The sequence below is a fragment of the Populus alba genome, chromosome 1, assembly GCF_005239225.2.
Source record: "Populus alba chromosome 1, ASM523922v2, whole genome shotgun sequence".
NCBI lineage: Eukaryota > Viridiplantae > Streptophyta > Magnoliopsida > Malpighiales > Salicaceae > Populus > Populus alba.
The window spans coordinates 5,142,137-5,169,289 of record NC_133284.1 but is presented as its reverse complement, the minus strand read 5'-3'; the positions used below and the strand labels follow the sequence as shown (position 1 = coordinate 5,169,289).

The 27,153-nt window shown below is 31.2% G+C and overlaps 2 protein-coding genes across 2 annotated transcripts; both read right to left on the bottom strand.

Annotated features, from left to right (window-relative positions):
• Positions 1 to 7,207: 7,207 nt before the first annotated feature.
• On the bottom strand, positions 7,208 to 8,051 carry LOC118061340 (S-protein homolog 24). The gene has a single exon (XM_035074772.2). It carries the CDS (start codon positions 8,007 to 8,009, stop codon positions 7,584 to 7,586), a length of 426 nt encoding a protein of 141 aa, XP_034930663.1. The 5' UTR covers positions 8,010 to 8,051; the 3' UTR covers positions 7,208 to 7,583.
• A 9,118-nt stretch (positions 8,052 to 17,169) lies between these two features.
• LOC118061349 (uncharacterized) lies at positions 17,170 to 22,261 on the bottom strand. Its single transcript, XM_035074783.2, has 8 exons — positions 22,120 to 22,261; positions 21,813 to 21,905; positions 21,565 to 21,699; positions 21,373 to 21,462; positions 20,910 to 21,059; positions 18,674 to 20,271; positions 17,380 to 18,266; positions 17,170 to 17,291 (listed from the first exon to the last, which is right to left on the bottom strand). Exons 1-8 carry the CDS (start codon positions 22,180 to 22,182, stop codon positions 17,251 to 17,253), a joined length of 3,057 nt encoding a protein of 1,018 aa, XP_034930674.1. The 5' UTR covers positions 22,183 to 22,261; the 3' UTR covers positions 17,170 to 17,250.
• Between the last annotated feature and the right edge of the window lie 4,892 nt (positions 22,262 to 27,153).

Genomic DNA, 27,153 nt, shown 5'->3' with positions numbered 1-27,153 from the left:
AACAATAAATATCCGACATCTTAATATTTTCTTGATTAAATTGTGGTATAAAAATTTATTTTTGTTATTTTCTAATCCTAGTTTGAAAAAGAAAAGAAAGTGGTTACTGGATTTCAGAGTAGAAAGAAAAAAAAACTAAAACACTGCTGTTGTTAGATTTTTAGAAAAAACAGATAACATGTCGTTTGATTCTTTTATTTTTCAAAAAGAATCAAGGAGAACAACATGTTGTCTACCCTAAATAAAACAAAACAAAACAAAGGGCCTAGATGTGCTATCCCTAAAAAAATGGATCAGGCAAGCTGGTCTGACTTGCTAGGCCCATCAATGTCTAACATGTCCCTTTTTTTGTTATATGTATTTTTTAAACTAGTGCCTTTATATATATATATATATATATATATATATATATATATATATATATATTTTAAAATTATTTTTTTCTTTATATTTAGATTAATATTCATTCTCACTTTTATTTTGTTTATAAAGCCTCTTTAAAATGACAAATTTTTTGGTTATTTTATATGCATTTAATTTTTTAAATGGTTTTTTCGATTCATCTATAATCTTCTTTTAATCTTTTGAATAGATGAATTTTATTTTTGAAAATAAAAAAAATATTTATTTTCAAATGATATTTCTAATATTTTTTCTATTTTTTATTTTATTTGATCAATTAAATGTGTGCGTATATTTCTATTATTATTTGAATGAATAAAAAAAATATTTTAATTAATAAATTTAGCAAATACAATCAGATAAATGTTTTGTCTTGCAAGATTAAATATACTTATCTATAATTGTCTCTTGATTTTTTCTATTTTATTTTTGGCTATCATTTATGATTTTTTTCTTTCATTTATTAATACATACAATTCTTAATTTATTTGATTACACTGAATAAATTTTTTGATTTTCATTAGAATTCTTCTAACTACAAAAACGCGTTGAAAAAACCTATGTATACAAATTTTCTTGTTGGAAAAAAAATATCTTGATTTAAAATATTTTTTGTATTTAATACTATTATCCGGTACCATTAGAGAAGGCAACACTTTGAACCTATGGTGGTGATGAGACAAAAGGGACATAATAGGAGGCATTTTGGATATTTATTAGTAAACTAAAAGAATCATATAATAAAAGAAGTCAAAGAACTACAATTTTGATTATAAAAAATAAAGTTATTAAGTTATAATTTCATTTAAAATGGAAGGACTAAATTTAAACTACACCTATTTAATAATTATTATTAACATATACTAAAAGACCTTGGCGTTTCACTTTGCAATGAACAACAAAATATTTTAACCATTTACAGTTTGATCCTCAAGGTTTACAAAAGGCTTTGTCATTCCACTAAAGCAATGAATAATGGAATACTTTGGTCTTTTACAATTTGATCCTTAATTTTTTTTTTTTTACAAATTCATCCTTCAACATTAAGTTTAATGAGTATTAAACTTTATAATTTGTTTTAATTTATTTTTTTATGTAATTATCCAAGTCTTAACTTAGGTTTTGCAAGTTAACACGAATTGACTAGATTTATTATTATTATTTTTTTTTAAGTTTTTTTTAAACTTCATCCATCAACATTGGATTGATTAAGAATTTCACTTTAAAATTTTTTTATTTGCTTTTTATAGGGTTATCATGGTCTCATAACCTATATTGCAAGTTTTGTGGGTTAATCAAGATGGTTTGGGATTTTTTGGTCCTTTTTAATTGATTTTATTTCAATTTTATTCTTTAATATTAAGAATTAGACTTCATAATTTATTTTGGTTTTCTTTCTATGAGTTTATTCCAGTCTCATGACTTGGATCACGGGTTTAGTCTGTTAACTCGAGTTGACTAGGATGGTTTTTTCGCGTTCTTTATTTAATTGATTTTTTTTAAATATCATTTAATATTGTGTTGATTGAGAATCAAGCTTCATAATATATTTTAATTTTATTTCCGTACGGTTATCTAGTTCTCATGACTAAGTTGTTACAGGTTAACTTAGGTTGACTTAACTCTTTTTTTATAATTTTTTTTAAAATTTCATCATTTAATATTAGATTGATTAGGTATTGAGTTTAATGTTGTTTTTTCTTTATTTCTACAGGGTTATCAGGTCTCATGATCTAAGTTAAAGATTTGACAGGTTAACTTTAGTTGATTCGAGTGTATCTAAGTCGATTTGAGTAATTCCAAGTAGATCTAATATATTATTTATCTCAATATTAAAAAAAATGATATCGTCTTGATTTTTTTATGAAACTATATTTTTATTGGTTATCTGGGTTATTTTTAAACCTATAAAATTAACTGTGTCACATTAAATATATTTATTTATTTTTAAACCTATAAAATTAACCTCCATATAATTTATTTATTTTTGCTAAAAAAATATATTAACAATACTTAAATATTTTTTTATATTCAATAAAAATTTAGTCAAACCTGTAACGTATGACAGTCAAAAATATCTAGAACAGATGCTACAGGACCTGGAGGCTGCTGCTGCCTTCCCTTTTGTCTTTGAGAATCCACCACTGCTCAGTGGGGATACCAAGATAAGGCGTGCACAATGGATGATTGACCAAGCACAGTGCTTTTTTTTTTTTTTTTTTTTTTTAATACCGAATGAAGCTTTTGAACTCAAGATGAATGCCCATGGGCCATGACCCTGTAGCTTAAATAAGAATCATGTTTTTTTTTTTTTTAAGAGATCCTGAATCTTTTTAATTAAAAAAATAATTCAAAATCACCTTTTTTTAAAGTAAGATGAGTGAGATTAGTTTGGACTTGTTGCATACAAATGAAATAATTTGATTTCTCAAAGAAAAAAGAAATAAATTTGATCAAAGTATTAACCATAGTTTTGATAAATCAATGGATATTAATAATAATCAATAAACAAGATATTTTTTCTGGTAAAAATAAACAAGAGAGATTCACAATTAAACAACCACATGCAAATTAATTAGTACCTACACCATTGACAAAAGAAATCGAGTAAACCACAGAAGCAAAACACTACGTACTATATTATAAATATTAATATGATGGAGACATTATATGTACATACTTATTTTCCAAACAAATTAATTCAACGACAATAAAATGAGTAATCTATGAAAAATAAATGCATTTAGTATGAAATATAGACAATAAAAATCACTCGGTTTCCCATCTCTATTTTCTCACCCAGTTGGCTTTGTCCCAGCTAATAAAGAACCATCTTCCTTCACCGGATACACAGTTTCATAATTCTCATCCCTGCGAGGTTGAAATGCATGGAAGAATGAAAATAATGTTTCCCATAAATTTTTTGTTTTGGATTCGAGGAAACTTCATTTTCTGTAAAGCGTACTTTGTGAGTTAAGATGAGTGAGTAAAATTCTGTTATTCCAGGTTTTTATAGGAAATGCACATCCTAATTCAAACTCGAGACTTGCTGTACAAATCTTAAACCATTTGCCATCACACCATGCCTCTTCAGGATAGCTTTCTCTGTGCCGCCGTCCATTGTGAAGACTTCACCATTAACAATAGAGCGTTTTCCGACGTCAATGTTTTTGGTTGAACAGCCAACTTGCATTGGATTTGAGTTTTTAGGCAAGGCATTGATAACTCGAACAAAGGGTAGACGATGCTCATCATGTTCATCTGCTGTTGCAGCGCTCAGAAGGCATAGTGGGAGAACAAGGAAGAGAAGAAAGCTGATCAAACCAGCCAGTTTGTTAGGAACACTCTCTCCCTGATTCTGCTGTCCTTAATTTTACATGAACTCTCACTTCTAATTAAATATACTGTCAGTAAACATGATGACCTTAGCCATTGCGGTGGAGCGTCAACAGTATTGTGTTGATCTGTAACAGCATATATTATACGAAAAACACAGTGCATAATTAAATATTAATTCTCCTCGACAAAAAGCTCCCAGCATGCGATTCGAAAGACTAGAGTAGGACCAGCCACGATGGCAGGTCTTAATGTTATGCCTAACAGGCGAACACCAACCAAGGATAAGTAGGGTAATCACTTGTGGGACAAGAAACACAAATAAACTACCCTGCCAGGGGGATTGTGCTAAGAAAATAATATTGGAAAGGAAAATATAGGGGACGGTTCACCTGTGGGCATATGCAATTCTGATACTGCAGATTTATGGGGAGTTGAGTTGGAGTCGATTGAGCACGGTTGGGTGGCTATAGAAAAGTCGTCGTCCTAGCTAGCTAGCTAGCTAGAGGTGGGATTCTAAGTAGTTAAACAAATGATTGTCCAGGGTCGGATTACAGCGTCTCCCATTGATGCTGTCCTCTTATCACAAGTAAGAGATCTCCTGAAGATATTTCTCATACTAACAAATCTAAGTATATAAAAAAATTAATTTTTAATAAAAAAAATATATTTTTTATATAAAATCCAAACATTGTCCTTTAATTTTTATTAATCTGTCATACCATCAGTATTATAACTGTTCTATGAACAATATTGTTCACAGAACAACCCCATGGAGACACCTGCCACTGCTCAGGCCATCAGCTACTTCTTCAACTCTGAACACTTCCCATCCCACATTTGCCTAACTCAAATTAAAATAAAAATAAAAATTAAGGACATACTAACATCAATATTTGAAGATTTGAAGCTCGTGTAGGATAATGAAATTACGGTGACTAGGGTTTAATCGGTGAAAAGAGGGCGTTTACTACTCTTTTTTTTGTAGAAAAGGAAAAAAATGGCGTTTACTACTTTTTTTCTCCTTGATTATTTTTAAAATCCCAAATCCTAATCCATGATAAAAAAAAAGTAATCCTATTTGATCAAATTTCACAATTTTAGAAATTAAAAAAAAAACTTTGTTTCCTCACAAAACGAAAGGAATATTACATATCACAAAAAAAAAATGGCGTTTACTATTATATCCTTAGATTAAAATCTAACAAGACTTCTCTTAAAGTAATAATGGATATTAATTATCTAAAACCTAATTCGGTAAACCTTTCCCTGCAAGCAAGCTATCAGCTTGGATGTTAATATCCATGCCAAATATGCATTTCAATTGAAAAAAAAGGGGTTTATTTTATTTTATTTCTTTGAATTATATAAATTTTATCAAAAATTTTAAAAAAGTTTGTTTAATTATCAATTACCCCTCTTACATTTCTTTTGTTTATCAATAACGTCCTTCCTCCTTCCACCTCTATAGTAGCTAAACTAATGGAGAATGACTTTATATTTTGTTAATTTTAATTTCTTCTCAAAAGTATAGATAGTTTATCACTTAATAACTTTCTTAAAAAAAATTTATTTCAAACATTCGAAAGATGTATATGTAATTTCATTTTGAAAGTAAATTTCACTTCAAACATATACAATATATATAAAATAAATGTGAAGTTCAATTACAGAAACAAAAATACAAGGCCAAATTTGCCAGAGTATTTTTTAATTCAATAAATAATAGGAAATTTGATTATGTTTAAGAGAAGAGTTCAACTTGCAATACCTTCCACTCATGTTCTAATAATATTTTATACATAGTTGCAGTATGTTATTTTTACAAAAAAAAAAAAATGCTAAATATTCTAAAATTATTTTTAATGAAACATGTGAAGGTATTTCCTTTTGTCTTAAGGATGTACAGAGTCATATTGGGTAGAGTCTAAAATCTTCCTTTCATTAGTTTCTTTTCCGACAAGCTATTAGAAGTTACGAGAATAGATTAATGAATTATTAAATGCCTGTCATGATCAAGGAAGAAATCTCTATTAATTAGTAATTCTAGTTATAGTGTTTTGTATTTATCAATATAGCATAAAAACTATTTTTATTTCCAAAAAGTTTAAGAAAAATTCTACTTCATTACATTAATTAATCGGTTGGTTTTATTCATCAAACTTTTTAAAAAATATGATTTAATAATAACACTGTATATCAGATAGCAGTGGCGATAACACTGGGGAACAGGCACAACAGCAATTTTAGAGAGTCTTTCTTTCTTTTCTTCACTCTTGTTTTTGTACATTAATGGAAAGCATTATGCTCAAACATAGAATGTTTTGTCAATACTCGCTACCACCTTATCAGATAGCCCCAGGTGGCATTGAACTAAAGAGATGGGGTACGTAGATTTTATGTGATAGGACATAAGATCATGCCGGCCACACAGGAAGCAGTATTAATTAATGGAACAGTGCAATGATTTAAGAATTTCTGTTTGTTTCTACTGAAAGCAAAAACATTTATGTGGGAAGTAATTCCTCTTCGGTTTTGTTCTTTCTGCTAACAGAAAAAGACTGTTGCTGCTGTGCACTTGTGCACTTGTGCACTAGTCCTGCTGTGTATGATTTGTCTCCATTTGCCCATTTGGCTCTATAGCTAGTGAGGATACTTTTTGTTTGATGTAAATTGAGGTGAGGGTTTCCTTTATCATGCTCCTACTTGCTCATCCATACATTGGACGCATTAGCTCCATTGCCAGGGAGTCTGGCATTTCCTTGATAAATCGTTGTCATGGTGGTGTTTTATTAGTGACTCAATTCCACTTTGTAGTATCTGCAAAGCCTATATCAGTAAATTATAAAGCCTTTCAAATTAGCAATAGATGGTTTGGGTCCCATGAGCTTAATTCAGAGCAGATTATGCAGGTTGAATTCTTGACCAAACATATAAAGATAGACCCCAAGTGAAAAGGGGCCAACTTCTGACGCGAAATCTGCAGCATATTTCATCATCAGTAATTTGACAGTGATTATATATATATGTGTGTGTGTGTGTGTGTGTGTGTGTGTTTGTGTGTGTAAACATGTAGCCCTGCGTGATCAACTTCTCTTCTCCAGATAATGATCGATCAATGGTTTCCATCAAAAAGAAAATCAATGTTGCTTTCTAAGTAATTAGAGACCTGCGCTCTGGCGATAAATATATAATTAAGAAGTTGTTTCATTCAAAAGTTGCATAAGAATCTTTTTTTTTCTTGGCTGGGAAACTTTCTGGCTTGCTCCTTAATGGCATTTCTTACTTTATATATATATAGAAACCTAGGCTTAATGCCCATGGTAAGTGTTGAACGAAAACACCTGGTTAGCAATATTTTCTTTCATGTCTGGTCAAAAAGAAAAATCCATTATACTTATTCTCTGATAGCAGTTATTAATAAATCAACATTAATTTAGTTCAGATGCTGTTTTTTGCAGGATAAATGTAAAAAATATATGATATAGTCCATATTAATTAGAAAAGCGGTACAACATTCCTATATATGTTTTCTTATAGAAGAAGAAATTATGGCTGCAATGATACTTCCAAGCGGCATTCCAGAGAACAAAAACTTGCTGTTTCAAGCAAAAGCTAATTTAATTATTGAAACAAGGTTGAGAGCTTCTATTAATCAATAAAATCCTGTAATAAACATGAATCAACTGATCAGTTACTCTCCCTTCATTATTGACGACGCAATATATATTATATCCTTAGATTAAAATCTAACAAGACTTCTCTTAGAACACGATCATCGAATTAGCAACAGCTAGCTAGAGCTAGCGCAGAAGTAGTCGTGATGCCCAGATACTAATTATAATTTATAACCATGAGAAGTCTTTCTTCCAGTTTACTTCATCATCACTGAAATAAAACCCATCCTCCCTCACCGACCAGGAGCACTTCCTGAAAAGGCTGCAACGCTGAAGATCCCTCGGAACCTTAAAGGCATCGAACTTCCTCCTCATTGCATCCCACTTCATGGTGCACCAGAAATGATTACTGCACCAGAAGTTGATCTGGAGTCTCCAACTAAAATCATCACCTTCCTGGAGGGCACGTCCACCGAGATCATCACTGTCTGATGAGCACCATATGACTAGTGGCAGTGATGAGTTGTTTGTGAACCCATTGATGACACGAACATCGTACTCTAGCCCACAGAAATATTCTGGTTGATATATTGAAATGAAAATCATGCCTATGGCGAGGCTAACTATAAGAAAAATTTTAGTGAGAACCTTCATGTTGTGACTTTTGAGATGAAAATACTCTCGAAGACTTTAATATATAGTAGAAGCACTAGTCATTTGTCGGGTGCTTTGCTGTTTCAGACCAAAATATTTTTTACACAAAAACTGATTGTGGATACATTTTCAATTAATGCTTTATATTAAGAAAAAAAAATTAATTGTTAATTAAAAATTTCATGCATATATTTAACCTATTTATTTTAAATTATCTAAAATAAAACTAAATATGTTCTGGGTCCGACATCCCACAATATATATTTGAATGAATTAAAGTGTAAAATGTAGAGGAAGATAAAAAAAATAATTTTTTTAAAATATAAAATAAAAAAGCCAAGCACACGTGTGGGTCCATGTGTCTGGCCCATCCAAAAAAACCTTGGCCCATGTGCTAGGCCTTTTTAATTTTTTTTTTATATGAAAGGATAAACAATACATTGTTTGTTAGCCAAGTTTTTGACGACTAAAAGGTCATTGGAAAGTATGTTCATTAGTGTTTTTATCTAAAAATTCAATTTTAAACCTTTTTTTCTACCCAAAATGCATTAAAAAAAACAAATTAGAAACGTTAATAAACTTGTTAATGACTTTAAGTAACTTTAAAACCAGTCCAAAAATCCAAAATTAACTTCAATTCAAAACATTTATCGAGCCCAGGTTTATTATCTCAGGTGATAAAAAGGAAAAGGAATACCTAGGTGACATTCCCCTAATTAAATGTAACCCATCAACACCAAGATCAACCTTTTTTGATCACTTTCTTTACTCTCTTAAACCAAGGACTAAAAATAATGAAAATAAAGTTTTGTATCAAAATTAAAATTTCAAAAACCAAAATGCAATGAAAATAGAAATTGGAAAGTATAAGGGCTAAAGTGAGCTTTTTGTGCGAACTTTAAAGTGCCACATATTATCCTTGCCTTTTTCTATTTGGTACGCCATCTTTCAACCCTGACTTTTCTTAAAAAATTAGAGCTAACTAGTTATTAATTTGGTTAAAAATGAACTTAAATTGATGAGAAAAACTTCATTGACAAAAAAAATAAAAAAATTCCAATAATCCATAATGAATTGTGAAAGGGTGCATATAGTGCATTTGACCATGCCATTTAATAATTTCTATAATATATGTGTGAGAGAGAGAGAGAGTTGTATTTGAAAGTCTAATATGAAATCTCTTCGTATTGGTACATATAATTTCTTACCTATCCTAATACATATTGTTTTATATACATATAGACTTTTCTGTAATTTTAAATGGTATCAATTTTTTAGATAATGATTAGTTTTTAAGGTTAAATAAAATCTGTTTATCTATTTATTTGTTGGTATATGACTATATGTTCTTTAATGCTATGACTATTTATTCCTCTATGTATAAAAGATCCAATTAAAAAAAAAACATAAATAGAATGATTTGTTATGTTTAGCATAATTTAGACACCAACATTATAAATGGAGAGTCAAAGTTTCAATTGGGGTTCTAATTTTGTATTGGTTCAAATATATTCGACTTGTGCGTTTTGCTCTTCTCTATTCAACAAAAAAGTTAATCCAACCTAACTCGGCTAATGACATGTGTCCCAAGGGACATTGAGGCAAGCTATATGTAAAAAGAGGTAAAGTTAAAAAAAAAAAAAAAGAGCCGCCATCTAATTTTATGGATAAGTATTGAACCTGTAAGGCTTATATGGATTAAAAGAGACCCGAAGGTCACCACTCATTCTTGATGGGCTTATGTGGGATATGCTGATCCAACCTAAATTCACTTCTACCATGAACACATAGAAATATGTATTCAACAATTCAAATATTCGATAGTTAACATCCAAGGATAGTCAACCTCTAAGAGAGCTCTCTCTTCATTTTTCATTATTGTTCTAAGTCTAGCATTGTAGGTGCAAAAGGGAAGTTTGACCTTTAAAGGATGAACTATGTTTTAATAACTATCAATTAATGAACAAATATATGAACATGCATGCTATAATAAAAAGACTCAATTGGATTGGATATGGATATGAAGTAGCCTTCTTAAAGGGTGACAAGAGTTGTTAAATACTTGAAGCCGAGCAATAGTCCAACAACCACTTTAATATTGTAACATTTGTAATTTCTATATAGGGAGATTTTGTCTAATTTGCCATGGTGTCCAAAGCTAAGATCTAGGATGTAAATGCTTCTTCATAAATCTAGATAATGTATATTATTTTGTTCATTTTGAGAATAAAAATTGAAAATTCTCATTCATTTGAAAATATAAGAAATGGCTCAATGTATTATCCATAAATTTTGAAAAGGTAGTTTAAGACTTTTCTTCATCCAAAAATATAAAAATAGTTAACATTTTTAACCCATACATTTTGAAAAGAAAAAATCAAAATTTTATTCATTAAGAAATAAGGTAATATAAAAAACAACTTGTTAGCAAGTTATCCCTTGAAAACTCTTTTATACCAGACTATCATTACATTTTATCTTAGGAACTTATAATGATTGGCTTCTTGTGATGTCACTTTTGCTTTATTTTTACAAGAGTTTATCAACTTTATCGATAATAAGATGTTAAGTATATTTTCTAATCTCAATTGTGTTGTCACTCATCTCATAAAATTTCAATCATAATAGGCTTGTCTAGAGTGGTATCATGGAGAAACCTCTAAAAAAGGTTCCAGTCATTAAATGTGGGTAGGTTAGCTGAGCTATTAGTTCTAAAAAAATTCCTACAAGATGTATATATATCGGGGCAATGCCACATCGACTTCTAATCACAATCAAATATAATCTCAATAAGAGTTTGAGGTTTCATGCATGCTAGTCTAGGACAAAACCCATTAGGACACCATTAATTCTTTATACTAGCCTAAAGCAATATAAATGAAAATGACGCGTGGTAGGTGCATAACACAACTTCATATCCAATCTGATATGCATGACAAAAAAAAACATAATCAAGAGCATAAAAATAAGAAAACAATTCATAAAATATAAGCAATTACATAAAAATAAAAGGCATAACAATCACATCATTTTCAGACCAGGAAAAAATCTTAGCCCTTAATAAATCCTTAGTGGAGTCATCATTATATTGCAGGAGACATCGAGGCAAGCTATATGTAAAAATGGTTAAAATAGAGAAAAGGAGTTGCCACCTAATTTTATAATAATTAGAAACCCTAAATGGCCTATTAGAGATTCTAGATAAAAGGGTTGATCATGTAATAGGAAAAATAACAATTATTCTACAATATTTCATAATGTAATAACAATAGTTAAATCTACAATATTTAAATTAAAAATTATTAATATATATATATATATATTATATTATTATTATTTTTTAATTATTTTATAGCCTTAATTTGAAAAGCATTTTTTTAACCAAACATATAAAATTACTTTTTGTTCAACCTCAATTTCAACCACAGTTTTAATCAAACATATATTTTTTCAAACCAACCTCAACTAAAAGTACTTTTTATAAAATAACTTTTTTAAAACCACAACCACAACAGCAACCGCAATACTAAGAGTGTGTTTGGAAGAATGGTAGCTTTTGTGACTGCGGTTGAAAAAAAATACTTTTTTAAAAATCACTTTTTTGTGTGGTTCTTTTAAGTAAATATGTGTTTGGTTACTATTGTGGTTAAAATTAAAGCTGTCTAAAAAGCACTTGATATTTGTTTGGTTAAGTTGCTTTTGTAAGTGCTTTATTGGTAAAATTACCTTGAAGGACATGTGTGAATTTACCACATGAAAAAAGCAAACAAGAACTGAAGGAATGAACTTACCACATTTCTGGCGAAGCTTTGGGTGGGTGTGGCTGGTCATCACATTTGTGTGCCATGAGGTAGCTTTTACACCGGATATTAACTGGGTTTCTCGATCTGCAAAGAAAGAAACTGAAATAACAGAGGGTGAAGGCTTGCAGATGAGGATGTTAATGGTGAAGAAACCAACAGAAGCTTTTAGAAAATGGTTACGCTATGTATTCATCTGGTTAACCAACAAATCAAAATTGATTTTATAGGGGAGGACAGTTTTGTCCAATAAATGCAACGGATAATAGCTACAAAATTTGTAATGTTTGGATAGATAAAATAATCAGCTTTTCACGTGAAAAGCTGATAATTTTTACTTTTTCTTACCTGTGGTCACACCACCATTTTCACGTGGGGTCCACAACTTAAGCTAAGTAGAAATCTTTAACCAAACAGCATACTCACTGCTTTTGAGAGAACCACAGAAGCCACCACTCTCCCAAACGGCCACTAAACACAAGAGTAAAAAATGGGTCATCTAATCATGGGTTAAGTTCTCAAAGAATAGTTCATACACAATAAAACAAACAAAAACAATAGATTTCTAATCCAAGGCTAAACTGTTACGCCACATATATTTAACAATACAAAAAATAAATCCTCGGTGACTCCATGCCATTGGAGTTACCACACAACGACATGTAATATCTCAAACAACCACCACAAACCATAAAAATCATAATTCACAAAAATCAATGATATATTTAAAATTATTCAGCAAAAAATATTTAAGGGTTTGAAAATGACCTTCAAAAGTTGCTAACATCGATTGAAAGCTATTGAAAAATGATATAGGCAGTAGTGGCGCGTGGCTAGCACACGCAGATAATGAAGGATGAGCTGGATAGTGGTGGTGCATGGATTCCACGCGTCGAATCTGAACCTACAAAAAAAGTCATCAACGATTGAGATTTTGGGCTAATCTGGTTGTTATAACTTTCGGGTTTGATTCAAGCTGTGATTAGGATTGATTTTGGTACTAATTTATATATGGTGTTATTGAGGTGATAATTAGGGTTATTTTTTGTTTTCTTTTTGGTATATTTTTTTTTTGGGGTTTGGAGATGAAATTTATGGTTGTTGATTTTGGTTGGTTTGTCACTTGGTGGAGAGAAAATAGGCTATCATAGGTCTTTTGAGGCTGCTGGTATAGTGGTGAGTGAGTGGATGATGGTGGTGGTTTTTTATGTATCATGGGTTAATGAAGATGCAATCTGGGTGGTTGTTGTTTTTGTGAGACGAGGCTTGTGGATGATATTAAGGAAGATGATGGATGGTAGTGTATGATTGTGCCTATTGATGGGCTATTAAATTCTAATGAGCTAAGGTGAGGGAAATATGGACAATAACGGCTAGGTCTGTAAGGGAGAAAGATTTTTGTTTTTTTTATTTATTTTTATCTTTTTTCATGGAACTCAATGTTTTTCTTTTTTCTTTTTTATTGTGATCCCCCCCTTTTTATATATATATATATATATATATCTAAGGGGCATTTGTTTCATGGAAAATGATTTTCTAGAAACCACTTTCTAAACTCTCCTTTATTTGTTTGTCATTAAAAAAGTTGGTCAACGAAAAACACTTTTCAGTCAAAGGAACATTTGGCTTGGTTTTCAGAAAGTATTTTCCTTTTATTTTGGACGGAAAACATTTTTTGAAAGTTGTGAAAAATTTAAAAATATCATATTATTTGCTGATTATATCAAATTTGGTCCTTAAACTTTTGATTGTTATATATATTTTGTTTTGAGTTTTTTTTTTCAATTTCATCCCTTAGAATTTATTTTTTATATTAATTTTGGTCTTCATTTTTATAATTGTTATTTCTTTTCCCTTGTCATTTTTAATTGAAATTTTTTATCTATCAAATTTGATCCTCATTCTTTTTATTGTTACTTATTTTATTTGAAATAATTTATGAAATGGTAATTATTATTATTTTAATTTCTTCATCTTTCAAATTTTTTATTTGTTAGATTTGATCTTTATTATTTTAATTATTATTTATTTTATTTGAGATAATTTATGAAATTATATTTTTTTTTCAATTTCATTCTCATTCAACTTTTTAATTTGTAAGATTTGTTCTTCATTATTTTAACAAACTTGAAAAAAATAAAATATTAATAAATTATTTTTTAGTTTATTTTTCATGATATAACCAGATACTGGAAAGTGTTTTCCAACTTATTTTTCATTACACTACCAAACATTGAAAAATAATTTACTTTCCCGGAATTCACTTTTTAAAAAAAAAAAAAACTACTTTTCAAAAAATAAATGCGATCCTAGTCTTTATCTAGTTCATTTTCTCTTCTCTCTCTTTTTTTTTGCTAGACTTCTCTCTAATACCTCCTCCCTAGTTTCTACTCTAACCCTCAATTTATAGTGTTAATAACTCTAAAAAATAAAATCTAACAATTAATTTGAAGATCTCAAAAGATTTTAATTTTTTGATTTTTTCTTAGTTATTTGATCTCCCATTATATTGTTTAATTTTTTATTATCTTGATCACCTTTTTTTCTCATCATTTCACTCCCTATTCTTTTTCCTTTGTTTCTTTGTTTCTTTCTTATTTTATTTTATAAAAACTTGTCACACAATAAAATAAAATAAAAAAAAGTGCCTAAAATGATAAAACAAGCATACATCAACTGAATTGCATTGAAAAGATAATTTTTTAGAGAATTTTTATCTTGTTCAAAACATGGTGGAAAATGAAGATCTAAAAAACAAGTTAAAAAAATTCAAAAACTAAAAAAACCAAATTGGAAAAAAAAAACTCAAATTACTGGATTAAAAAATTCAAAATCAAAATTCAATCTAATATGGTTTCAATTTCAAAAGTTTGAAAACAATAAACCATATCACACCGAATCAGTTCAACTAACATTAAACCTTATTTTATAAAAGAAAAACCTTAAAATTATTGACGGTTCAAAATCAAAGCTCAGAAAAGAGAAGGCCGTAAGCCAGCTTGCTCACCAAGTTTACATCAGGAGAAATAGGTTGTCGGTGATGGTGACCCTTTAAACATTAACGAATACAATTGTTGATGGCTATAATTAATTTAACTTGTAACAAAGTGTTTTTTTTTTGTTTTTATTTTTTATTTTTTCTATCAAATCTTTTGGATGCTTCCTGTGAAGGTCTTACCATGTCAATTATTATTATTATTATTTTATTAACATGAATATCTGGATTAGCTTGCACATATCACGATTAATCTCACAGAACCTAAAGTTAAAGACTATGTAAGTTTCCAGTAGCCATTATATTAGCAACCACAGGGCTCGGATTTAATACCATATGGAGAGTAAACCTTTTGATTCCAAGCTTTTATTACTGGTCACCTACTAGATTGTTGTTAATATTTTAGTACTTTATTAAAACTTGAAAGCGTGCTTAAGGATGATAATTTAGACTACAATCATTCATAATCATCAATTCATAAAAAGAATAATATCCGCTAGCAATTCTTATATATTTTGTGCGTTTTTTTTTATTAAAAGATTTATTGAATTCTAGATTACACAAGGGAGGATAATTTTATATTTTTTATTACATCATAATCAAATAAATTAAAATTGTTAAAATTAAAATCAATTTTACTCAAAATTATCCAATGCTAACTGTGTCAAAATAGGTGAATTATTTTTTTAAAAAAATATGTTAAAAAAATAAATGAGAAATTTTATAATACACAAAAAGTAACTATTGATATCTTATTAAATAATTTATATGGAATCTTTCATGAAACTTGATTGTAATGCATTTTATTTGTATGACAAAAATGGTTCATGCCTCATGGTCATATGTATGAAATCATTTACTTGTCTTAAGGCTACTTTTAGTATTTTTGCATGATGTTAACATGTGAACAAAGAAGGAAAGCTAGAAGGGAAAATTTTAATTTGGCAATGAAAAACTGATGAAAAGTAAATTCAAAAGCTAGAAAAAGAGAAGGTTTGAAGGTAGAGAGAGCTAGTTTAATAAAACTATTTAAAAGTATAATAATAGTTTTTTTTAAGTGTATTTTATTTATAGATATATCAAAATAACATTTTTTTTAATTTTTAAAAATTATTTTTAATGTTAACATATTAAAATAATTTAAAAATAAAAAAAATAATTACAAATAAAAAAAATTAAATTTTACACGCAACACCAAAGTGTCACCTTCGCGAAAAACGTGGTATGGTAAAGGAATTTTCAAATGAAAAATGTCTTGGATTTTGCAACGTTTTTCCTCTCTTTTTTCAATTCAACATCCACTTTTCCTTTTGCCTTTTGCGTCATTTTCCCCCCCGCGTGGTTTGGTAATGCTGTAAAGCTGTTTTTACCCTAGCTACACTTAAAAATCTGTGTGATAAAGCAAAAACCCATGTGAGAGCCCACGGAATTTGTGGTCTAGACACAAGTTTTGCAATAGTGGCCATGGAGCTATTTAGGAATGTGGTAGTGATTGTTTTTTAAATAGCTTTTCGTGTCCGAAAAATATGTCAATAAATTTTTTTTATTTTTTAAAAATTATTTTTGATATCAGCACATCAAAACGATCTAAAAAGTACAAACCACACTCAATTTTAACAAAAAAAAAAAAATTTGAAATTTTTTAAAAAACAGGTTGAACCTCAATGCCAAAAATAGCAAAATTGTGTCGTTTGTGACCTCTGTATAATTGAACTAGTGGAAATACCAATTTTAACCCAACAATTTGAGCCCGTGACATGTATTAATCATAGTGATTAAACCAACTTAACAGATCAATTGAGTGATCTGATGCCTGACCCAAACCAGGCTTTCTTTTAAATCAAAATGAATAATAATAATTCAGTAAAAGCTGGGTAACATGATAGGTTAGCTTACGACATATAACTAGACTAACTCTAAATTGATATTCTAATTTTTATTTAAAAGTATATCATTTTAAGACATAAAATTTGTTCATGGAAATCCCTTGGAGATTAATAGAATCCAGAGCTTTTATTTTAATCCCTCATTATCCAAATGTAATTTACTTCGACTCTCATATGTGTGGAGCAATGTTGTAACCTCAAGATCTTGTTGAACAATGGTTAACATAAAACCGTGCCAATTTATTTGCTCATGACAAATTTATTGTAATTAATTAAGGACCAACTAAATCATAAAAATGTGAAACCAAAAAACTCAGTGCTAATTGAGAAAACTAAATAGAGAAGCCTCTTTCATTCCTTGTGCATCAGGTTTAGAAATGAAAAATCTATTTAAGAATGAATGTTTCTGCTAAATTTATAGCATATGGAGTTTAAAATTGTTGTGATTACGGGTCCATGACTTGGGTTTGTTCTTGAGATTGAGAAGTGATGGCATTTTCACAGCACATTAAATTTGTATTTTGAACATCTGAGAAGAGGAGGGAAATAGACATACCTGCTCAGTACTTAGTTCTTTTATTTACATCGATTCCTGCACTGCCTACACAATTTGGAGTCAGTAACTTGGTCCTTGGTCTTCTGTAGACAATTTTCCATTGAAGAGCTAAAAAATGGAACTTAATCATTACCAGCCAAGCCAGTTAAGTGAGAAACGACGTCTTCAAGGCAAGAAAGGTGACTCAAGAACTTGTCATGAAGTTCAGAGGATTCGAAGTGATTTTCCTGCCACTGGGAAAAGCCACCACCAATTAACTTCAGACCACTCTGGAGTAATTCCATTCCCCTGCTGATTCCATCAGGGAGTTTCCGTCTCTTTTTTGACACAATGTCTACATTAATCTCCATACTTTCACATTCCGTAGCATCTATATGCATCCTTGAGACCTTCTGAACCATTTCTTTTAGTGTCATACCTTCCGTCACAAGCAACTCAAGCTGCTCAATGCTAGGCGTAGTGTTAAGAAGAGCTGTTTCCTTCTCCAGAAATGCCTTCAAATCGGACATAAACCTCTTCTCGCTTGCTTCATTTCCTGACATCAGATCATAAGAAAGAGATGCATTCTGTGGCACAAATCTCCATAGCTGATTGCAAGAAGTACGAGCGGCAAAATATCCAAATGCTTCAATTGCAAGATGAACAAGTGCCCAATGCCGCTCCCTGAATAGCATGTGGTACAACTCCCACACAGCAGAGCTTTTTGCACAATCATCACTCTCTGTCATCTCCATGTCTCCAAGTCCTCCCATAAAAAGAGCAAGATACGGTTTGCACTGATACAATTGGGTACTTGATGCTGCTGGCTCTGAAACAAACAGGGCTTGAAGTTCCAATATGACTCCCTCCATCTCATCAGATTTGTATAGATGCTTCATATTTGAGACAATCCCCAACGTTCCACTTAAAAGCTTATAATAGTGTTCCTTCCTTATTTTTTCCACAGGGTTTCTGAAGTTACGAATTATAGCAACTAAAAACTTCAGGGTCTTCATGTCAACATCAGATATGCTAACCTGCCTACAAAACATAAAACTTTTGCCATTATTCCTATCAATAAAAAAAAAAAAAAATAGGGATAAGGATAAATCGGTTTAGGAATTCTCCCACACATCTATGATTTTAAACTAAAGGGTCATTCATAAAAGTTTGATACCGTTGGCAAGGTCATGGTAACAACAACATAAAACACGTTTTGAAGATAAAAGAAAGAATCAATCATCACTTAAAGAGTGAGAGAAGCACTGCATGGGGAAGATCAGATTTTAATCCTATATGTGAAAACTACTCAAAAGCTATGATGTTAGAGGCAATGCATAAGCTTGGTAGTTTGGTCAGATTTGTTAAATGCAAACGAAAGAATTCCTTTTCCATTTTCTTGGAATAGCTCGTACATTGCATGTAAATAAAAGAAACTGGTTACTCACTGTGCCCGCAAGGAAGCAGATAGAGCATGAACTGGAATCCCAAATGCACCAGAACTACATGTAGTCAACATTTTATCATCAAAACTCCCTATGAAACCAAAATAGTCTGTAATGATCTTCTCTTTTGCAGTACTTCTGATGCTATCGGATAGTGAATTTAGAGGAAACCCTTCCAAGAGCAATGCTACGTACATAACTGATGACGATTGAGATCTTCCATCACCAACAACAGAGCAGTAAACACGGTCTGCCATAGGTGTTGTACCATTAGCAAGCAAGCAAATTATTCTTGCCACTTTCCTCAGAGGAGAACCTGGAACAAGAAATGACTCCGGAGATTCCAGGAGCCTCATTAATGAGCAAAGTTTATCAATAATGCTATTCACCATGTCCATTTCAGCATAACGCACCAAAAAGCACCAAAGTTCCATTACAATCTCCCCGCAAAGAAAATGTGGATGGAAAAGATTCTCAAGCAGGAAAGCCTCTAATTCTTCCCAGGCAAAACTTGAAGACACCACAATCATGAAGGTTTTTAGTGCATGCAAAAAAGCAGAAAACATAGGCTGCCAAACCAATTCCTGCGCTTTCCCTGAACCATATGGCACAGGAATCTGCAAATCAAGAACGAAAGAGTATACATCTTCATCAACAAGCATATCCAGAAACCATCTAAATTTTCTAGTGATCTTGATCTTTATGTCTTCTTCAAGAACCATGGAGTATCTCAACAAATCATGAAACAATGCAACCCTTCCAAGCAACAATAATCTTGCTTCGGACATAGCTTCACAGTTCACAGAAAAGATTTCAACCATCGAAGTCATGCGAGAAAAAATACTTGAACCTTCATGCATAGAATTTGAGCAGGACTCATCACTGAACAACCAGTCCAGAAGTTTAAACTTGTGCTCTTGTTTCACTTCAGTTGAATTGAGTAAAGAATTCAGCAAATCCATTGATGTCTTCTCCAGAAGTTCTGAAAACACTTCACTGGCAGTGTTTAAAAGTTTTTCATAGCTCAGTAAAACTTTAAAGGTTGAGATCATGAGGACACAGAGTGTCACCTCCTTGAACACCAAATATGCTTGGCATGGATAGAGGGAAGATATTTTCACTACAGTGGTAAGGTAAAACTTGGATGGAAGAAATGCCCTTCTGGCTTCAGTTAAAGAAATGGTTTCCTTCAGTGAAGAAGACCAAGCCTCGGCTGCACACCTAAGAGGTTCATTCACCAGTGAAATTAGGGTTACAATAATATCCTGAACGCTTAACATCTCTTTTGACACCCTCTTCCCTTGCTGAAGCAAGGTAACCACACCTTTCCATGACACATTGAGAATGGTTACCAGAATTCCACCATCATTTCCTGCAAGGATCCCCAGTTCACACAATTTCTCTGTTGTACTTTTTGTTATGTTTGTAACATGATTCATTATATTGGCTCTTTCTGAATCTATATTGTTTTCATCCTTCTCAGGTCTTGAATCAAAAAGATCCCAATTCACAGCATCAAAATACCCTTTGCATAGTCTCATTACTGTATCAATCACAGTATGTGCAGCCTTTAGTATTTCTGAGCCAAATGAGCTGATTGTCTGCTTAGAGAAAGGAAATAGAACATTCTTAGAAAGAGATGGTAACCAAGTTCTCCAAGCATGCAATTAACATCATGAACAGGATAAGAAATTTCACCTGAAAAGACAAAAGCAAGTTAAACTTCACTTAAAATGCAATCTAAATGATCCACCCGATCATAGCCCAGGTACAATCATTATGTAGTCGTGGATATGTACTTAAATGTTTTCAAGTTATAGAGTACAATTATGTTTCATGGTTGTAGACAGTCATGGACGTCACCAAGGCCATGCATGGTAGAACTTACTCGGAACCACAGAGTGGAGTGGGAAGAAGGAGATGAAAAATACTCCACGATATGATCACGTACATGTTTTAAACTCATAGCTACCCATTTTAATGGTTTTAGGATTTCCCTAAAGATCTTCATCAAAAGATACAGAATTATTAAAGATGTTCAATATTATGATTTCCTGCAAGCTTGCAAACAAATAATCTACCATTGACTATCACCGCAAGTACAATTGTTGTGTGTAAAAACTGTTATCAACAATATCGGAAAAGGGGATTTCAAGCAAGCAGCCTGATCTTTACCAATTCACAAACTATTCAGTGATATAAAAGCATAGGAAAAAAGAAGAAGCAAAAGACCTGGTACCTTAAACTCTGATACTACGTCTTTTATCAAATTTAGCTGTTCCAAAATGAATCTCTCAACAATAGCTGCTGATGCATTGTCAATAAAAACAGGGTGTCTTGTCAAAGCAACCGTACTGGCAGAACAGAGACTCAATAAATCTAAAAGAAGCTGCAAAAGATAACTTTATGATGTCAAAAAACAAAAGCAACAACCACCGCACATTATTTGGAAAATAGATGATAATAATCATGGAAAATTTTGTTAAGAATTTCAAATTTCAGCTTAAAAAATCCCTCATTTTACAGAAACGTAAACTCCACATATATTCATGACAACGTAGGTGGCCGAATTTCTTGTCACGAAGAGAGGATGTTTATCTTTGGAGAACTTGTAAAAACATCGCACGCTGATAAGGGAGGCTACCTAATACAACGCAAATTAAGTACTTGAAAACAATATGTATAGACGATGCAGAAAGTACCTGAAAGAATAGGTTGGAATGTTCTTCTTCTTGAGATTCCTCAGTTGACATAGCAGTCATCTTCAGATGTTTGCCGCACCACCCACTTGCCTAATGCACACACAGTCTCAATAAGGTCAAGATCTGACATACCACTAAACAGAACCATACATGAATATCATCAAACTGAAGACAGCTAAAGTGGAATTCTACCTTTGTCCCAAGAACGAGAAACTGTACTAGACATCCAGACAATCCTGAATCTACATATTTCGCAGCCACACTCAAAATAGACTTGTTTAACAAGCATTGAGATATATCCAAGCAAGTGAAGTCTTCCCAAAATGTCCAGCTTGTTGTTAAGGCCAAAAAAAAAAAAAACCCTCAATAACAGCATCAAACAGCATATAAAAAAGAACCAGACATCTAACATAAGCATCCAAATGTAGAATGGAGGATACTGTGAGACATTCGATAACAGGAGCCAGATCAGATTTCTCCAGTAAATCGAAATCCCGAAGCTTGTCAAACAGTTCGATCCGGCTCTCAACAACCTGTATTAAATTCCGAAACGTCTCGATTATCAAAACGCAAGTGAATCAATGAGATAAATCATTTCGTTATTGTTTTTTAGAGATCTAATTTCGATTTTGTAATCAAACAGACAGAATTTGTTCGACATAGTAGAGTACGGATTTCTCAAAAAAATAAAATCTAAATCCAAACTTAACATTGAAAGAGGGAAATAAAGAAATTGAAGTAGCTTACATCTGAAGATTTGATGGCTTGAAGGAGATTCTGCAGCTCCTTGCTGGAGCTTTTTCTCTCCATTTTTCGCTTTCTTTGTTTCTGTGTTTGTGTTTGGTTATTTGGTTTGAATTTTTTTTTTTTTTTTTGGTGTGGTGGTGATTCCGTGATTGTATTCTGCTTACGCTTTCCCGCCTTCACTGAAAATTAAAGAGGGAGAGCTAAAGCTGGAATTACATTTGAGTCCTTTTTTCTGTTTTTCGCCTTATTAAACTCAGGGGCAAACTTCAAATTTACCATCCAATTACTGAAATGGGTATAAAAATAATTAATTTAATCCTTTGTATATTGTGTTCAAGTCATAGAAATATCTAATTAGTGAAGTCTGATTTATGGGAAGTGATAAATAAAAATAAATCATTTATGTTACATTATTTAATTTTTATTTGTTCCATAAATAGAATAATTATTTTTTCTATTCTTTTTCAATTAATTATTTTATTTTATTCAAGAGTTTCATAATCAACTGCTTCAATATCATCAGTAAAAAAATATTATTTATGTATTAATATATTTGTTTATTCCATAAATAAAATTACTATTTTATTTTACCAATTTATAATTAATAAATTTGAATACCTAATTACTATTATTTAATTCTGAAAATAATTGACTTATTTTAATTTCACTTTAACATACATACATACATACATATATATATCTTGAAGATAAATAATATATATATATATATATATATATATATAAAGAACCGCAAGACCAAAAGAGTAAAGGGTGTTTTTAAACAGGGGAACAAGTACGGATAGTTTGGAAATTAAGAATGTTGAGATAAGTTTTGTCATATTTCATACTGTATATATTAAAATTATTTGTTTTTATGTGTTAAAAATATTTTTTATAAAATTTAAATTTTTTTATTTTTTTAATTTAATATTTTTTTGATATTTTAATATCATTTTAATATGCTAATATTAAAAATAATTTTTAAAACATAATATTATTTTGAATACATTTCTATATAAAAAATACTTTAAAAAATAATCATAATCATATTCTAATGTAAACTTTTACCCTAATAATTATGAAATGAGACATTTTTATCCTTACCCTTCGTGCACACGAAACCATCATTCACGAGCTCCAATCGTGCAAATTTAGGAAATTGCAAATACGAGGTCGAAACGCTATATAGTTCCTCTTTGGCTGGTCACGAAATTAAACTCGATCCGGGATTATATTGATGGGATCATGATAAATATATATATATATATATATCATCAAAGCTTGTAATCATACAAGCCAATAAGTTAGAGGATATAAATTAATAAGTTATCACAACCAGCTTTTATATTAAGCAAGCGCTTCCATTGCATTATAATGTTACACACACGCTATTAACGTCATTTATTGCTACTATATAGACATGCAGCATGCAAGCCTTATATGCATACATATCTGCATCGTTTTTTTTTTAATTATCCAGTTCTACAACGTTCATTTCTAAAGGGAAGAAGCACAAACACGATACATGGCTAGTAGGAAGTAGCCAATAAAAACAGTCACGTATGATGGTGATTTCTTCCTAATGAGAGCTAGGTCAAGGTGAACTCATGGACCACCTCCGCCTGGAGAACCACCAGTGCCAGCGCCGCCGCCACTGTAACCTTCGCCATAGCCTTCTCTAAAACCAGAGCCACTGCCGCCACCTGCACCGCCGCCGCCACCGCCATAGCTTCCACCACTAGCATCGCCACCGGAGCCAAATCCAGAGCCGGAACCACCTGCACCAGTACCATCTCCACCACTTCCTCCTCCACCCCAACCCCCACCCCCACCACCAACAAGACCACTGACGGAAGGTGACGGTAAGGGAGAATGTGGTACAGAAGTTGGAGGAGGCCCTGCTGATTGGACACAAAGGGCAAAGCTTATAATAAGCATAATTGCTAAGCAAACCAAAAGTGAATGACCCATGATTTCTAGTCACTAGTGTAGGGAACGGTTTAATTTTCCTTGTACTAGCGCATGGTTATGGCAAAGGCAGTAGTTCTATATATATACTCACTCGAGGGGGAGGCGTGAAGATCACGATAAATCGAGCTGTACCAATATACATGCATTGGAAGCGAGTAATTTGTAATAAATCTCTTATTGTTGCATCTGTAATCAACACATGTAGCTAAGCATGCATGCAGATGTTGGTCTTACATCATTGCATCATCTAATTTCATATCGAGTATAAATAACAAGCCCTTTGGTACTGTCATGTTTTCTGGGCCTGAGGCGTTACAGACTTACAGTACTAGAGATTCGTCTTTTGTACAAAAATAATAATTAATATTCACAAGGGACTCTAGGTTCTTAATTAGATCTTGACGGAATTGGGGCTTTAAGATAGCTTTTAGAATTCGAACCCTTGGACATTTGTAGAACTTATCCAGAGATGAATGTTCTTCCTGTTTTTGGTGCCGCATGGAAAGATAACTAGCCCATACTACCTGTTCTAGCTGCTGCGGTTTTCATCTGCAGGAGATCTTCTCATCTGCTGCTACTGGAGTTTATGCAGTGGAGTACCATTTTGAGCCTTCTGGAGTTGTGGCTGTGCTTTGATTTGCATTTGTGCTGCATTTTCTTTGATTTTTTTGGTAGCCATATCCTTATAGCTGGCTGGCTTCTTATCATATAACATGACTATTTCCCTAATAAAATAAATCAATTAACTGTTTAATTTTTTAGCTAATAGTAAGGGGTGTTCGACACTTAATATAGACATTCTTCACGTCAATAATTTTATTTTATTTTCTTTCTTTACGTCAATAATTATACAATGATTTCGAGGCCAATTTTGTCCGTTTATAATTCATGTTTAGTTCAAAGTCTTACTAGCTTCGTTAGATTTTTATACACCAATCAAAATTAAGATTTTTTTTTTCTTGGCAAAGAAAAACATGGTAATTAAATAGTCCAACTTTTAACAACCCACTTTACATAGGAGAGGATGAAAAATGATTCATTTATTTATTCTCATTTAAACAGTAATTTTTTACTAATTGATGATAAAAAAAAAAAAAAAAACTCGGCTTATTTCAGTGAATAGTATTATTTCAGCTTCTTTGATGCATACTATTTATATTAAGACTTACTTATTTACTATTTTAGTGAATCTCTCATTGTCTTTACCTTATTCATGAATAATATCATTTTAAGCTCACCTCCCTTCCTCTCACCTCTTTTTCTCTCTCTTCTCTTCTATCATTGCTTATGTTGATTTTTTTTTTTTTTTTTTAAGCTACCACCACGTCAGTTGTTATAAGTTATGACTTCAGCTAAAGTTATTATAGTAAAAAATATCACCTTTCATAGTGAGCCACTCCATATATTTTTAAAGGCGTGCTATACATTCTCAAATTTAGCAAAAACGAAGGAAAATAATTCATCTCAACAATACTAGAAAAAAAAAAAAGACATTACACTTATAGCATCTCTCCATTACACCTAGGGGACCTGTCCACTATAGATAGATCTCTTCAGATTTTTTTTCTAAAAAAAAACACAATTCTCATTTATTTAATTTTTTATTTGTTTTGTTTGTCATTTGAAGAAACAAACTTAAAAACTATCTTAAATATTAAAGTGTTTTTTGTTCCATGAAAAACTTGTTATGCTTGTATAACTCAGGTCTAGAACTTAACATGGGAAAAATCCACTTTTATGTCAAGTTTTTCTACTACTTCATCAAGAAAAAGTATAAAGAACACAAGAAATATTAAAGATTTGAGAGGTTACAAAAGAAAAGAAGGTTTATTCACCTGCTCCAACCAAGTACAAAAGACTCACTTTTTCATTGTCAAAGAATTAATTCAACCCAAAAATTTAAACTGTTAAATAAAGTCTTATAATATGATTCATATTATACTCTAACACACCCTCTCAAGCGAAAGTTTTTTGGGTTTGAAACTCACATAGGCTTATACTATTTTGTGCTTAATTTTTATTAAATAAATAAAGATGATGAAATTCAAATTCATAACTGTCTGATTATTAAGATTCTGATATTATATCAAAAAAATAATTCAACCCAAAAGTTTAAAGTTTAAGTATAAGTAAGTTAAAATATATAATTAAACAAACATGATTGGAATAATATATAAACGTATAAGTATGTTAAAATGTTTAATTATTTTGTAACGAGCTTGGCATGGTGTTTCTAATTTTTATTATAGTCTACCAAGAAAAAAAGTTAAGCTAATAAAATTACAGGATAGTTCTTAACAGATTCAACACCATCAGTTGGAGAATTGGGTGCAGCTAGAAGCCTAGAATCTCAACCCATGAATACGCGTCGGACCTGCGTATCACCAGCTCGCAATCCATCCACTGCCTGAAGAAGGAGCTTTTTTTTTTTTTATGCTCTGTGAAATCAGTCTCAAGCAATGCCTGACTCACGCCAGGCTTGGATCGGGAAGGATAGGTAAGTTGCTTCAACAAACCAAGCTCATTCGATTGGGACAACGTTTCATCACCTCGAAGACCCCCCAGGGTTACAAGCTAGCCTTACCATGTCCGAAAATAAAGGTCAGTGCGAAGGAATAATAAATTGCATGTGTTTGGTAAATGTTTATATAAAATAGATAAAATATAAAATAACCAAATACTCTTATAAAATTGTTTGTTGATATATTTTTTATTTTTGGGATTTCTGATGGTTTCATCTTTATATCTTTCTCAAAAAAAAAAAAGAAAAAAAACTTTGTTTCAAGAAAAATTAACTTACAAGTAAAAAAAAAATTAGAATACAAACTTTCAAAAAAATGTGTTGGGTTTGGTGCTAACCAGACATAACTACAATTATATTTGACAATGTATCAAGCCCGAGCACGTTTGACTTTGCAGTTTGCTTAGCTTAGGCATTAGCAAGATTCAAGAAATGATTAGGTATGATATCATTAATTCTTTAGATTTTTATATAAAATAATAAATAAATTATTTTTCAATAAATAGATTTAATTAAATAAATATATACTCCACCAAGTAAAA